Below are 13,936 nucleotides of genomic sequence, written 5' to 3'. Positions count from 1 at the left end.
GCTTATGCTAAGAAATACTGCATTTTAATTTTAGATAAGGAGTATTTTAAAATATTTACCAACTGTGTTAGCACTCTAATATCAAATGAATGATTAGCTGCTTGAGTAGTTCCTCTAGAAGATTTTTTCTGAAATGACACAGAAATTAAAAAATTAGACTGTTGAGATTGGAGTGAAACATGAAAGATAATTTAGGAGCTATCCAACATACACTGAGAGGAGAAAAAAGTCTTACTATTTGTTTTACGTTAGTCTTTTCTATAGGTACATTATTTTGTGTATTCTATATTCTACAAATTTAATGTATACCCTTAAAAACCATTCATCTCCTACTTTTATTCCTCTAAAGCAAGGATTCACAAACTATGCCTATGGATCAAATCCAAACTATCTCTAGTCTTTGTAAATAAAGTTTTACTGGAACACAACCAAGATTGTTCATGTATGTATTGTCTGTGGCCACTTTCACGCTACAGCAGAAAAGCCGAATAGCTGTAAGAGAGAACACATGGCCTACAAAGTCTAAAATATTTACTACTTGGTTTTTTACATTAAGCTCACTGAGCCCTGCTCCAAAGGGGGAAATCACCAAAGTTCCTCTTCAGACCAAAGATATTTTAGAAGACCCCCCATACACACTCCTTATAAAATGGCCAAACTTAGTATGTAAACTGTTATCAGGGCAGAACATATGACTTTAGTTTTAAGTAAGCAGATTGCAAAGTAGACATCAGATGAAATTTAGATGACACCCTCTTCTGCAGGTTTCAAAATTCTTATGATTTCAGAAATAATCTATCATTTTCTGAGATAATCATTTGCCCTTCAGTTTCAAAGACCTTAGAAATAAGAAGTAGATAAAAATTGTTTTCATGAAAGTAAGACCTAAATACCTAAAGATAAGTCAGCTTTTATTTTTCCTTAAGCACAAATAATTTCATAAGATGACTTTCTTGTGACTCACCTGTCCTTCTAATAGGTCACAATCTTCATCTTTAACTTGCCCATTAATCAAATAAATACCATTTTCTATCTGCTTGGCCCAGCGTGCAAGTCCATTCTTAAAAGAAACACAACATGAACATCTTTCAGATATAACGCCATCTCAGTTAAACTCCCTTGAGTCTACTTTTTTCCCACCTAGTACCCTAAAATATTAATGATAAATATCCCTAGGTTTCAATAAAGTGGCATTTAAATTCAGTATCATGAACAACAAAAAAGTATACCCCCAATTTTTAGTACCTTACCCATATTAAATAATAGTTTTCTAATCTTTTCCCCAAACTAACATACATATCACAGATTTAGGTGGCTTAATCAGTCAAATAAAATTCAGTAATTTCTGTTAAAAAAAGTAAGAAAAGAGAAAGCGCCTCAAACAAATATATAAAACAGTATTAAAGAGGAAACAATAAACCAGCTCCATTTACCTCCTCAACAGGAAAAAAGACAAAAAAGCTATGAACAAAAGAATGGTACAGAATTACAAAACATAACTGGAAGATGGAAAACAAAACTAAGAGGAAGATAGTTCCCTGTGCTATTCAGTAGGGCCTTGTTTTTGTCCATTCTATTTATAAAAATTTGCATCTGCTAATCCCAAACTTTCAATCTATATCCAATACCCTATGACAGATCATAATGGAAAAGAAGGTGAAAAAGAGTATATATACATGTATAACTGAATCACTTTGATGTACAGTAGAAATTGTTGTTCAGTCACACAGTTGTGTCTGACTCTTTGCAACCCCATGGACTGCAGCATGCCAGGCTTCCCTGTCCCATACCATCTTCCAAAGTTTCCCCAAATTCATGTCCAGTGCATCAGTGATGCCACAGTACAAATCAACACATTGTATATCAACTATATATTAATGAAAAAAAAATTTTTTTAAACAACTAAAGGTGAACACAAACAAGACCAAACAGTGTATTTTTTTACATAGTTATATTTTACAATGTACATGTGCTCAGTTGCTAAGTCACGTGCGACTTTGCGACCCCATGGACTGTTGCCCACCAGGCTCAGACTTTGTCCATGGGATTTCCTAGGCAAGAATACTGGAGTGGGTTGCCATTTCCTTCTCTAAGACAATGTACATATTACATGTTAATTAACATATATTTATGAAGCACTTATTATTATGCTAAATATGGTAGTAGGATGACATTGTCCCATGTCTAAATTTCTAATCTGGCTGGACTAACAAATCAGTTACCTGTAACTATATTATAATTAGAATGCAATTTCAAAATTCTAAAATGAACAGCACAGTCAACCAGAATAAAGGCAGATCATCTATTCAGCAATCACTAAAGAAAATTCATTTTATTCTGATACCTTTGTATTTTTCTCCAGAGTATAGCTGGCAGAAGTAGTAGACAGCGGGACGTGAATATTAATATAAACTGTACACTCTAAGGAAAGCCATGAAGCTGATAGTCCATTTTGATACTTCCAATCTGCCGGTTTTGCAGAACTCTTTAGCAAAGGAGAAGAAAACATAAAATACGTGATTAATGTAAAACACACGGAGCAATAAAACATCATAAAATGTACAGCCTAGTAATTCATACAAGTTGTTATCCAACATATTTGGCCAAATTCCTTCATCAAAGAGCAATAGGTTAGAACTAAATAAAAATAAAGCATGCATTAAAAGTCTGGTGTTCTTCAACACATCCCAGGCAATCCTGGCAACTCCCTCCCGCAGTGAAAGGCTGGTTTAAAATTCTGGCAAGTCCTCCGGTCCTGTGGTTCTCATCTGCAGCTTCACCAGAGTCAATTCTGAAGCTTCTGATGTGGCATCAATAACCACTGAGCAACTATATGAGGTGCCAGATGTTTTCCTTCTGTCCTATCCCTGCTAACAAAATACTGCAGCCACTTTTCCACTCTGTTTTTTCAACACCTTAGCAAAGGATTAGTTTGGATTCCTCTGAGTACAGACAGTTTGTTTAGGCACTGTGGCTCCCACAAGCCTAGAGACTCTTACTACAAGCCTCTCAAATATAATTCTGGACCCATAAACAAGATAAGGAGAGCTTAACAAAAATATTCTAACAATAAAACAGAACAAAAATTTTGCTGGTCTGCAAAGAAATTAAGCATATTTCAAAATAAAAAACTATGGGTGCTTGTGGACGTCAATAACAGACAGCATTGAGAATTATTAAAACAAAAATTTGATTTTCATTTAAAAATAGTCTGTAACACAGAAAAGTCTTTATAAAGAGAATTTTTTCTTACCTTTGGATCATGAATATCATAAGTTCGACAAAATATTCTTTACTAATTAAGGATAGAAATAACCAAAAAAGTTAAAAAAAAAAAAAAAAGGAAATTCTTAATAATCCAAAAAAAGACCCATCCAAAAATAAAACCAAAATACACGCATCCAAATTTTTACAAAATCATACCACTTCATGGTATGACACTTAAAGATAGGTATACACACACACATATATATGCATACATGTGTTTGTGCAAGTATATATACTTTTATATATATAAATTCCTTTGACTATAATACTTTGGATACTTTATTTCCTACTGTTTATAAATCCTGCTCATCCCAATGAATAGAATGATAGCTCTTACAGAATTGTCCTCATATACACACCCTTTTTAACAAACAGGAGTGCTGTTATGAATGGAGTCAAGCCTGGAATGTTTACTGGGTCAAATGGTCTGTACAGGAAACATTCCAGTTAAATATCAAAGGAGTTAAGAGCTCAGCTTCGGTAGGAATGACCACTTATTTGAATTTTGTCTTTGGCAGGTCCTAATTTACTGGACCCTTACATTGCTTCACTCCCTTGGCAAAACTGCCTCATGCTTGGGAGGTACTTGCCCTGCTAACATGTAGAGGAAAGAAGCTACTGCTGCTGCTGCTGCTAAATCGCTTCAGTTGTGTCCAACTCTGTGCGACCCCATAGACGGTAGCCCACCAGACTCCCCATCCCTGGGATTCTCCAGGCAAGAACACTGGAGTCGGTTGCCATTTCCTTCTCCAATGCATGAAAGTGAAAAGTGAAAGTGAAGTCGCTCCGTCGTATCCAACTCTTCGCGACCCCATGGACTGCAGCCTACCAGGCTCCTCTGTCCATGGGATTTTCCAGGCAAGAGTACTGGAGTGGGGTGCCATTGCCTTCTCTAGGAAAGAAGCTAAGAAGGCCCTAAAACTGGCTTCTAGAGTCACCTGATCTTGGCCAAAGAAACAAAAATTTCCAGCTCAGTGTAACTGGGCTTTGAGTTGAACATTTTATCTATAGGAACTGGAGGTAAGCAATATAAAAGCACTACTTTGCTTAAGCTATACCTCTCTGTAGGGGACCTAGTGCACTTTAATGTACAGGGGTAGACAGCTGGTGAAGCATTCAGAAGGCCTAGTCCCCATCTCCTCTCTCAAACTCCTTACAACATGAGACACAATTAACAATCATTAACACTATTCTTATTGGCAGTCCTATTTACATGTTATTTACAGAAAACTTACGAATGATTTAAATAAACATTCGGGTAAAAAAGTTGCAGGAACATTACAATGGTTATCATATACTTTAAAACATGAACACCTAAATAAAAGATACTTTTTTGTAGAAGAGCAAAAGTGAAGTATAACTCGTTCTGAGACATCCTCTTCTGTGAAATTCCACAGTCTCTTTTTATTCACAGATTTTTCCACAGCAAATACTAGCTGAAAAAAAGGAAAACACAATTGAATGCAAAATAAAAGAAGAAAGGAAAGTGCAGAAAAAGACAATTATAATAATCCTAAGGTCCCATTTAGCTTTAAAATTTCATGATCCTATCATTAAATTTTCTTTATTCCAAAAGAAAGAGTGCAACTGATTATTAATCATTTGAATTCCATTTTTAAAGATAAATAAAAATTGGGTATTAAATAAAAAAACACAATTCACTGTCATTAATGATCAACTGAACCCAATTTGGGGCAACTGAGCTTCCCAGGTGGCGTTGGTGGTAAAGAACCTGCCTGCCAAGCAGGAGACGTAAGAGACACAGGTTCAATCCCTGGGTCAGGAAGATCCCTGGAGGAGGGCATGGCAACCCACTCCAGTATTCTTGACTAGAATCCCCTGGATAGAGGAGCCTGGTGGGTTACAGTCCATAGGGTCAAAAAGAGTCAGACATGATTAAAGCGACTTAGCACGCATGACTTAGCACCCATGCAACATTTAAGTGACGTATGAAGATTTTATTTAATTAGAATGAGAAATGACAAGTGATTTTTAGCCTAAAAAAAGGGAGCATATCACGCATTTGGCCTTTCTTATTTAAATGTCACCAAAAATGTAAGGCAATATACAAGGGTACATAAAATACAGACTAACACAAATTATAAGTGAGAAAATCAGAAATAAGGACATAAATCTATGCCACAGGTAAAAATGATAAAAATGCATACTTGATATGGGGAGAGGGTTCATAAATTTAGCTCTAAGCTTTCTAAAAATACTGTGCACGAAGAAACCTAATTTGTTCCCTAATTCACATGGTCCATAAGCTAAACAGTTGATCAGAATAGGCACAACTTTCTTGATAATGATATCAAAAGAAATTTCTTCAAAGACAGTATTATGTGATACAATGAATAAAGCTCTCTGCAATGACCTTATGGGAGACTGACAAGTTTTACAAGCTTACTTCGTATCATATCCTCAATGCAGGCCAATGGAAAGAAAGAAACTGAAATGCTACAGTTTCTGAAACAGAGCATTTCTAAAATCTTCTATGCTTCTTAGAAACAAGAGATACAGAAAGCAAGAGGAAGGAGGATCTGTCTCTCTCTAGCACTGAGCCATTCAATCCAATGCAAATCACAAAATGATGCACAGCAGTAGACATAGTTACATTTCAAAATGCCAAATAGGGTGAACAACTGTGAAAGAGGTATACTTATTTAAAATGGTAAAAATGGTACAAGGTTGAATAACTTGCCGGGGGAGGGATTATCATCTCTTTCTTCCTTTACTCCCATAGGTACAAATATCAAAGGTTTGTAGGTGGGATTTTTGATGGGAGAGAAAGTTACAAAACTGGAAGAATCTGTAGCATCTGGATTCTGAGCAGTACGCTTTTTACTAGAGAAAAGGGTTTTGGGGATTCTGGTGGGTTTTGCACTTCTCAAGATAATGAGGTCCCCTTCTTTCTTGGGGTGGAAAATAAATTTGTGAAGGCTTATCTGGATTTTTAAAAGATATTTATTTGGTTGCTTTGGGTCTTAGTTGCTCTGCAGCCTGTGGGATCTTAGTTGCCCAACCAGGTATCGAACTTGCATCCTCTGCATTGGAAGGCGGACTCTTAACCACTGGACCTCAGGGAAGTCCCCTTATCTGGATCTTGAGTACTAAAAGAGATCCAAGCTGGCTGTCCAGAGCTTGCTTCAGGTTTGGGCTTAACGGGAAACAGTTTGTGGACCCTTATATTTACTGGTAAACTATGTTACCCAATTGACTGACACTGGAATTAAACAAAAAGTAAGTGATTTGTGATAGATACTCTGTCCAGAAATACAGAATAAGTGTCTGATTGCCATTACTTTATGTCTTATTCTCAGGATCCTGAGAGAACTGAAGAGATGAAGAATTACAAAACATTAATTTCACATTAAGGTAATCACTTGGAGCTAAATGGGAGTTCTAGCAAAATACTGCTATTGCACAATAAAAATTGTTAATCCTCTATAACTTGTTTCACAATAGTAAAAAATTATCTTTAAAATAAGGAATATTTTTAAAATATATAGCTTTGATTGAAAATATATATTGACATATATTACAAGATACTAAGCAAGATACTAAGCAACTGAGTGGAAAAGGCTGTTTTAACATAATCTCATCATAGAGAATTAATCTAAATGTGTCTGCTGCTGCTGCTGCTGCTGCTAAGTCACTTCAGTCATGTCCGACTCTGTGCAACCCCATAGACGGCAGCCCACCAGGCTCTGCCGTTCCTGGGATTCTCCAGGCAAGAACACTGGAGTGGGTTGCCATTTCCTTCTCCAATGCATGAAAGTGAAAGGTGAAAGTGAAGTCACTCAGTTGTGTCCAACTCTTAGTGACCCCATGGACTGCAGCCTACCAGGCTCCTCCATCCATGGGATTTTCCAGGCAAGAATACTGGAGTGGGCTGCCATTGCCTTCTCCGCTAAACGTGCCTAGGATCACTGTAAACATATACAACAGTTAAGATGTAACTTTAAGAATGTTTGATATTTCAGACTTACTCTACGCAGGGTATTTTGAAATTCACTTCCCATTTCTAAAGCTGTAATAATAAATACTCCAAGAACTAAAAGTCCCCCTGGTAGCATCCTGGATACCTAAAAACAGAAATACAGCATTAGCTAACAAAAGCATTTGACATTATATGCAACCTGTGTTTGAGAAGCTAAATATTAGATCAGTAAATGCCTATCTAGTACCAACTATATGCACAGCACTGAGATGAGGGCTTTGAAAAAATGGTTAAAATATTGAGAAATGGATGATAACCAAGTTGAATGAGGTGTCAATCTTCCTAGAGTATTCTAAACTTTCTATCTTAAAACTACCTTATAAATAAAACCATTTAATAATGACACCCTTTAGTTACAGCAATAAACGAACTTGTTTCTCAAAAGATCAAAGACTGAAATCTCTACTGAATTTTTCAGTGACTTCCACTATCAGCTAAATAAACAGATTTTATCTTAGGCTGGTATTCTAGACTCTTTAAAACCTGATAGATCTGATATGCAGAGCCTCATCTGACACTACTTCCCATGAACTATTCAAGCAGCAATCACGAACTTCTCATTGTTCTCCACACATATGGCTAGGTTTTCTAACTCTGTATCTTTCACTGAGCCTGGAAGGACTTTCTCTTGTACATCTACATGTCGGAACTCTACTGCACACCTCAAAGTCAGCTTGAGGAAGCTGTCTTCCTCTATCCTTTGATCTTCAAACTCATACAGAATTTCACTACAGTTTTCCCATGGAGCTTATCTCATGAACCTGTGCTATGGTTATGTGTGTACCTTATTTGTTAATCTGGGAGCTCCTTAATAGAAGAACTTAACTCTCAACTACCTCTGTATTCCTATAATATCCAGCAGAGTCTGGGATTTGAAGAGAGGGAGTACAATTTAAAAATCCATTGTTTCCTATTGCTTAGATTTATCTCAATTTAAAAAATCTTATTGATATTGGGTATTTATATTATCTACAGCTTGTCCATATGCTTAAATAATAAATGGTTAAAAATCCTAGCAAGTTTCTGTGTCCACAGGATTATCTGCTTATAATAAATCTCTTGAAGTGGATAACCAGGCTAAAAAGTTAAACATTATTTTTCAGGATTCTGACACATACTACCAGTTTGTCCTTTATAATATCTAATTGTCCTTCCATCTGATTGTGGCTAGTTCCTCATGCCACAGGTATTGCTTCCTACCAGCTATACTCAAGAGATCAGAGTGCTCAGGTTATCTTTTATGTACTTAATGTATACGCAAAGTTTTCTGAAAATTAGATACCATAATCTAACTCCTAATATATTTGTATTATGTCTGCTGATGTGGGAGAGCTGGGTTTGATCCCTGGGTGGGGAAGATTCCCCTGGAGGAGGGCATGGCAACGCACTCCAGCATTCTTGCCTGGAGAATTCCATGGCGAGAGGAACCTGGGGGGCTATACAGTCCATGGGGTCGCAAAAAGTCAGACATGACTGACAATGAAGCACACAGCATATGTTTGCTGATAGCTCCCTCTGATTTCATAAATTCTAAATACTATAGAGACACAGCTTGACCTATAAAAGCCATGAAATTTTCATATTTAGCAGGGGGAACCTGCATATCTTTTCAAAATCATAAATAAATAAAATTAACCATTTCTTTCTAGAGGCAAAAAGGCTATATACTTTGCCCTATAAATTTTATGTTTATAGATGCATACAGATTTTTTAACCATTAAATATTTAATATTTCACTAGAAGATCATATTAAATATTTAATGGATTAAAAAAAAAAACGTAAACACTACCTCCCAAAATAAATGCAGATAAACAAGTATGTGTGTTTGAAGATTTAAAGCTAAATGGAGAAGGAACTAATTCTATTTTTACCTTACTTTAACACTGTTCATTGGATGATATAATCCAATTCACTTTTAAGTGAATTTACTCATTGTTTCCTTCACCCACCCCAAATCTGTTTCTTCTTTGTGTAATGGCACCACCACTTTCCTGGACACCCTGGAAAAAAGTCTCAGTAACCTTCTTCTACTCTCACAGTCTCTCTTTACTGCCAGTCTAGTTGGTCACTAAATCATCTTAATACTAGCTCTTTCTCTGAAATGTTTTGGCAATGAAGTTTAGCCCTCTGCTTCAGTTTGTTTATTCATCCATTCACGTATCCTTTATTCTGGTGTCTCATCACAAACCATGGGAATACTACGCTTGGCACTAAGGATACAGCCATAAGCAAAAGAGACATGACCCTTGTCCTCATGAAGCTTAAGGGTCTAGTCACTAGGTAATGTCATCTTTTCTTGAACTATTACTATAATTATGTTTTCTGCTCTCTTTCCAATCTCCCTACTCTCCATTTGCACTGTACCAAGGCACTGAAATTACTTTCTCAATTATTGGCACATCAATCCTCCAAATAGGGAGCTCTGAAAGTCTACCACAGAGCTACTGGCTCCCAAATGAACTCCTCCCTTCCCAGGATGACTAACACTTCAAACCATCCATAAACTGACCCCATACAGTCTTAAGTCTAAACACATTCTTTAATATACACCATGCTTCAATTATACCCAGTTACCTGCTATTCTAACACACCTTTAAATTTCATGCCTTTGGGTCACTTATCCACACCTTTGTGCATTCAATGTCCTCTGTGACTTCTACTAGCAAAGTCCTATTCATCTTTAAAGTTCAGAGTCTTCTGTGAAGCTGTCTGAATCCAACCACTTACAGATATTTGTTCATCCCCTACTCTATACTCCTATAATACTGTTCTATTGAATCTCATTTGGTAATAATGTTTTTCACTCTGGTTAAAATGCAAATTCTAAGGACATTAAAAAAATTTTTAACCATCATTTTACTTTCTCAGTACCTAGCTTAAGTCTTTAAAACAATCTGACCAGCAACAGTATTATCAATAACTAGTATTATTTTAAAGTATAGAAAAATTAGAAATAAGCTAAATTTAAAAACACAACAGATAAAAGTCAACAGTGGAAAAGCATAGCATAATAAGATCAAAGGTTTTCAAGTCATGCTGCCTGGGTTCAAATCCCAGTTTCACTACCTGTTATATTAATCTCGGGTGAATTACTTAACTCCAAGTAAGAAAATGCTTTTTTAAAAACTAGATACAAGTAGTCAACAACAAAAGAATATAATCGTGAATGAAACACAGCAGAAAATTCTCCTAATTTTTGGTATACTATTCAAGTTTTGAAAACTTATAAGAATGAGTACTCTGAAATCCTAGTCTAGTAACCTGAGAATAAAGTATTTTTACTTTGTTAGGAAACACAAACTTAACTAAATAAGAGACAAACATGATGACCTGGTGGGCATGTTCTGTGGCCCATTCTTCATCCAAGTTATCCAATCTGGCTTTGGAATGTTTGGGGCCCTCATTCTGTTCTCCTTTGGGTGGTGTTCTCGTGGCAAGAATCACATAATCCTTTTGTGAGGAACACTTAAAAACAAATTAGAAAAGCTTACTAGAGGGAAATGTCACCGAGGAATGCAAAGCCTTCATGATATGCAAAAACTGAGCAATATTCATAGCAGCTTAAACTGTCAATACCTGTGTTATAATGGAATGAATCTACAGGGAAACCAATTTTGATGGACAGCTCTACAGCATTTACCTCACGTGTTATCTTTCAATATATTTAATACTAGCTCCTTATTTATTTGGCATCATGAATGCAAACCGTGTAGTGGTCCTTTACAATGGTTCACTAGATGACGGAAAGAACTGCATTTTAAAAATGTGTTTATTTATTCTTGGCTGCGTTGGTCTTCTCTGCTGTGCGTGGGCTTTCTCTAGTCGCAGTGCATAGGCTTCTCAATGCAGTGGCTTCTCTCACTGTGTAGCATGAGCTCTGGAGCAGAGGCTCTGCAGTTACGGCACACAAGCTTAGCTGCTCTATGACATGAGGGATCTTCCTGGACCAGGGATCAAACCCCTGGCCCTTGCATTGGCAGGCGGATTCTTAACCACTGGACCACCAAGAAAGTCCCCTAAACTGTACATAAACTAAAAGATGACATGTTTGGTCAATTTTCTACTTAATTTATTTTCTAAGTAATCTCAACAGATTAGATAATTCAACAAATATAAAATCCCTGGAAAATAAAGTAAGAAATGACCTTGTGCATCTTACTTTCACTGAAACAATGGTAGTGGGGAACTTGCTCATGTGGTCCACAGAAAAACAAAGGGGGTGTAGGACAGACAACCGAAGTGTTATTAGATGGATGTTCCTCAGTTTTAATAGCAATTAAATGCTAACCAAAAGTGGGAATCCTGAAGATAAAATAGGGGAAAATTTACTAGCTCAGACTCATTACAGTGAAAATCTCCTACAAAGAAAGAGTAAAAGTACAAGGTAGCATGACGGTATCCTCACACATGACCTGAAATCCTAATCGCTAGTGTTACCCTGGAACAGAAAAGAAAAAGTGGAAGAGAAATTATTTCAGTAAAAGTTATTTCCAGAATGTTACACTGAAATGAACACTGGGAACAGGTAGGCTCTGATTAAGAAAACTCTTTGCTTTCGTAAAATCTATGATTTTGAAAAGAAAAAGAAACTGACTCTGAGAATACGAAACAGGCAAGCCTGAAAGCTTGAGGGGAAGGAGAGAATAGTGATGAGTCTGGAAAAAAAAAGAGAAAGAAGCAAGTAGAATCCTGGCAGGAATGAAAAGGCAGCATGAAGAGAGAGTGGAATTCTCCCTAAATTGTGGGAGATTTACATGTGAGATGGCAGTTTTGCTGAGAAACGGGCTACGTGCAGTAAGGCAAGTCTGGAAAAAGGTATTTCTCCCTGACCTTTTACCTTTACTGATTACATCTCTGACTTTTCTTCCCTTCAGTTTTTAAAATAAAGGGAAGTAAAGATCCTTAAATAAAGGTTTCTAACAAAAAGAATCCCATATTAGATGTTAAGTAACCTGAACCTAAAAGAAGTTCAGCCAGAGAGGCTATCTGGCTGTCTGGTGAGAAGCCTCACGAGGCTTATGAGAAATCAGATTTGTGAAAACTCTTTGAATGTACCCGTCTCTCAGGGCTACACTGACACTAACTAGGCACATTCAGAATGATGTTGAAAACGAGAATACCATGAAGGGGTATGAGCACATGGATTCTCTGCAGAGTGCATTCTTCTAAGTAGACAACATAGGATATCCAATTATAAGAGAACATAGCTTAGGAATGTGCACAGAATCAGAACAAGGAACGTTAATTATGCAACTTGAATGTTCCAAAGCATCATGCTAAAATATCCAGGAGGAAACCTGTCCCAACAGACTTTTATTTGTTATTAGGCCTCAAAATCAATCCTTGGACCATAGTGCACTCTCCCCAAATAGAGTGAAGATGGAAGCAGCCGGTGCGCCTGCGTGACTCTGTCTGTCTGTTCACTGCTGTGTACTGCTGACAGTCCTCCCTGCTGATTAACACATCCTCCCATCAATCATAAAAAGTCAGTGGGTGCTTACGCTTTTTAAAGTAATTCTCCAAACAGTTGTTCCATTTTGTGTTGCTTTTTATGAGTTAACTCAAGAGGAAAATAAAATCTGTCTAATTTCCAAATTTTTCCCAGTCCCTTCCCTCCCTCTCCAGTCAATCAATATTAAAAAAAAATATTCAGTAAATGAGTGCCATGGTATGTAATAAAATATATGAGCTGTATTTGTTACAGGTCTGAGATGAGACAAACCCAAAATAAAACTGTCAAAAGCTACTTGTAAAGAATTCGACAACCTGGAATTAAAGATTAGAGGGGAGTAAAAATCACTTTGAAAAGACAATGAAATGTGAATAATCTGGTCAGTAAAATTCTAATTTTGGAGTTTTTACCTTATAAGTTACTTTTACATTATCAAAAGGGAATGTGTTCTGACTTGGGCAAACCTGGGTTACAGTCGTCTTCATTCCATCCCTTCATCACCTAAGTTGGGTTTACTACTAAATAGAATATTTTAACTTTAAAGTAAACAAATTAGTTTCATCAATAAATGCACAAGAAAAGATACATACCTGTCCTATTAAAAGACCAGAGACAAAAGCTTTTTCCTGGAGATTGATGTTTGAAAGATACTGGCCAACAGTCTCTTCTACAATGTAGGTTCTTCCCATTATTAAGAACTAATTCAACTTCCTAAATTACAAGAAAACATATACAGCATGTTTAGGCAAAAACCAAACTTTGCAATGGCTTTTCTTATAGGGGTAGTATAGAGAAACTGTACTAACCTGAAACTGTACTAATTCTCAACAGAGAGTTACAGGAAATGACTTCCAATCAACTACAGTTGACATGAGCAATAAGCCTAGTCCCATATCTCAGAAGATATGGAAAAGGAAATGGCAACCCACTCCAGTATTCTTGCCTGAAGAATTCCACAGACAGAAGAGCCTTGTGGGCTACAGTCCATGGGGTCGCAAAGAGTTGGACATGACTGAGTGACTATCACTCACATATCTCAGATAAAGAGAACACGAAACTAGTAAGCCACACACCAGATTTCTTATTGAAATCGACCACCCCTTGGTTGTATCATCTTTGGTAATTTACTGCTTAGCCTCTCTGTGTTCGTTTCTAAAATAGAAAAGATAATAATTTCTGAGGTGCTCAATGGGAGCTAAGGAGAATCAAATTTATG

At 36.6% G+C, this 13,936-nt stretch overlaps 1 protein-coding gene across 2 annotated transcripts in view; it reads right to left on the bottom strand.

Moving 5' to 3' along the window:
* The window catches only part of ODR4 (odr-4 GPCR localization factor homolog), a 38,756-nt gene that overhangs the window by 20,868 nt on the left and 3,952 nt on the right, over positions 1-13,936 (bottom strand). For both annotated transcript variants that reach the window (XM_060396200.1, XM_060396201.1), the window contains exons 2-9: positions 13,311-13,431; positions 10,599-10,733; positions 7,257-7,352; positions 4,597-4,703; positions 3,254-3,290; positions 2,345-2,485; positions 965-1,060; positions 60-128 (exon numbers count right to left, since the gene is read on the bottom strand). In XM_060396200.1, the coding sequence (XP_060252183.1) occupies positions 60-128; positions 965-1,060; positions 2,345-2,485; positions 3,254-3,290; positions 4,597-4,703; positions 7,257-7,352; positions 10,599-10,733; positions 13,311-13,409 (780 nt within the window). In that variant the 5' untranslated portion in view covers positions 13,410-13,431. The remainder of the gene's footprint in view (positions 1-59; positions 129-964; positions 1,061-2,344; positions 2,486-3,253; positions 3,291-4,596; positions 4,704-7,256; positions 7,353-10,598; positions 10,734-13,310; positions 13,432-13,936) is intronic.

This window comes from Ovis aries, chromosome 12, assembly GCF_016772045.2.
Source record: "Ovis aries strain OAR_USU_Benz2616 breed Rambouillet chromosome 12, ARS-UI_Ramb_v3.0, whole genome shotgun sequence".
NCBI classification, from domain to species: Eukaryota; Metazoa; Chordata; class Mammalia; order Artiodactyla; family Bovidae; genus Ovis; species Ovis aries.
The sequence above is the reverse complement of the archived record's forward strand: the minus strand, read 5'-3'. Positions and strand labels throughout refer to the sequence as shown.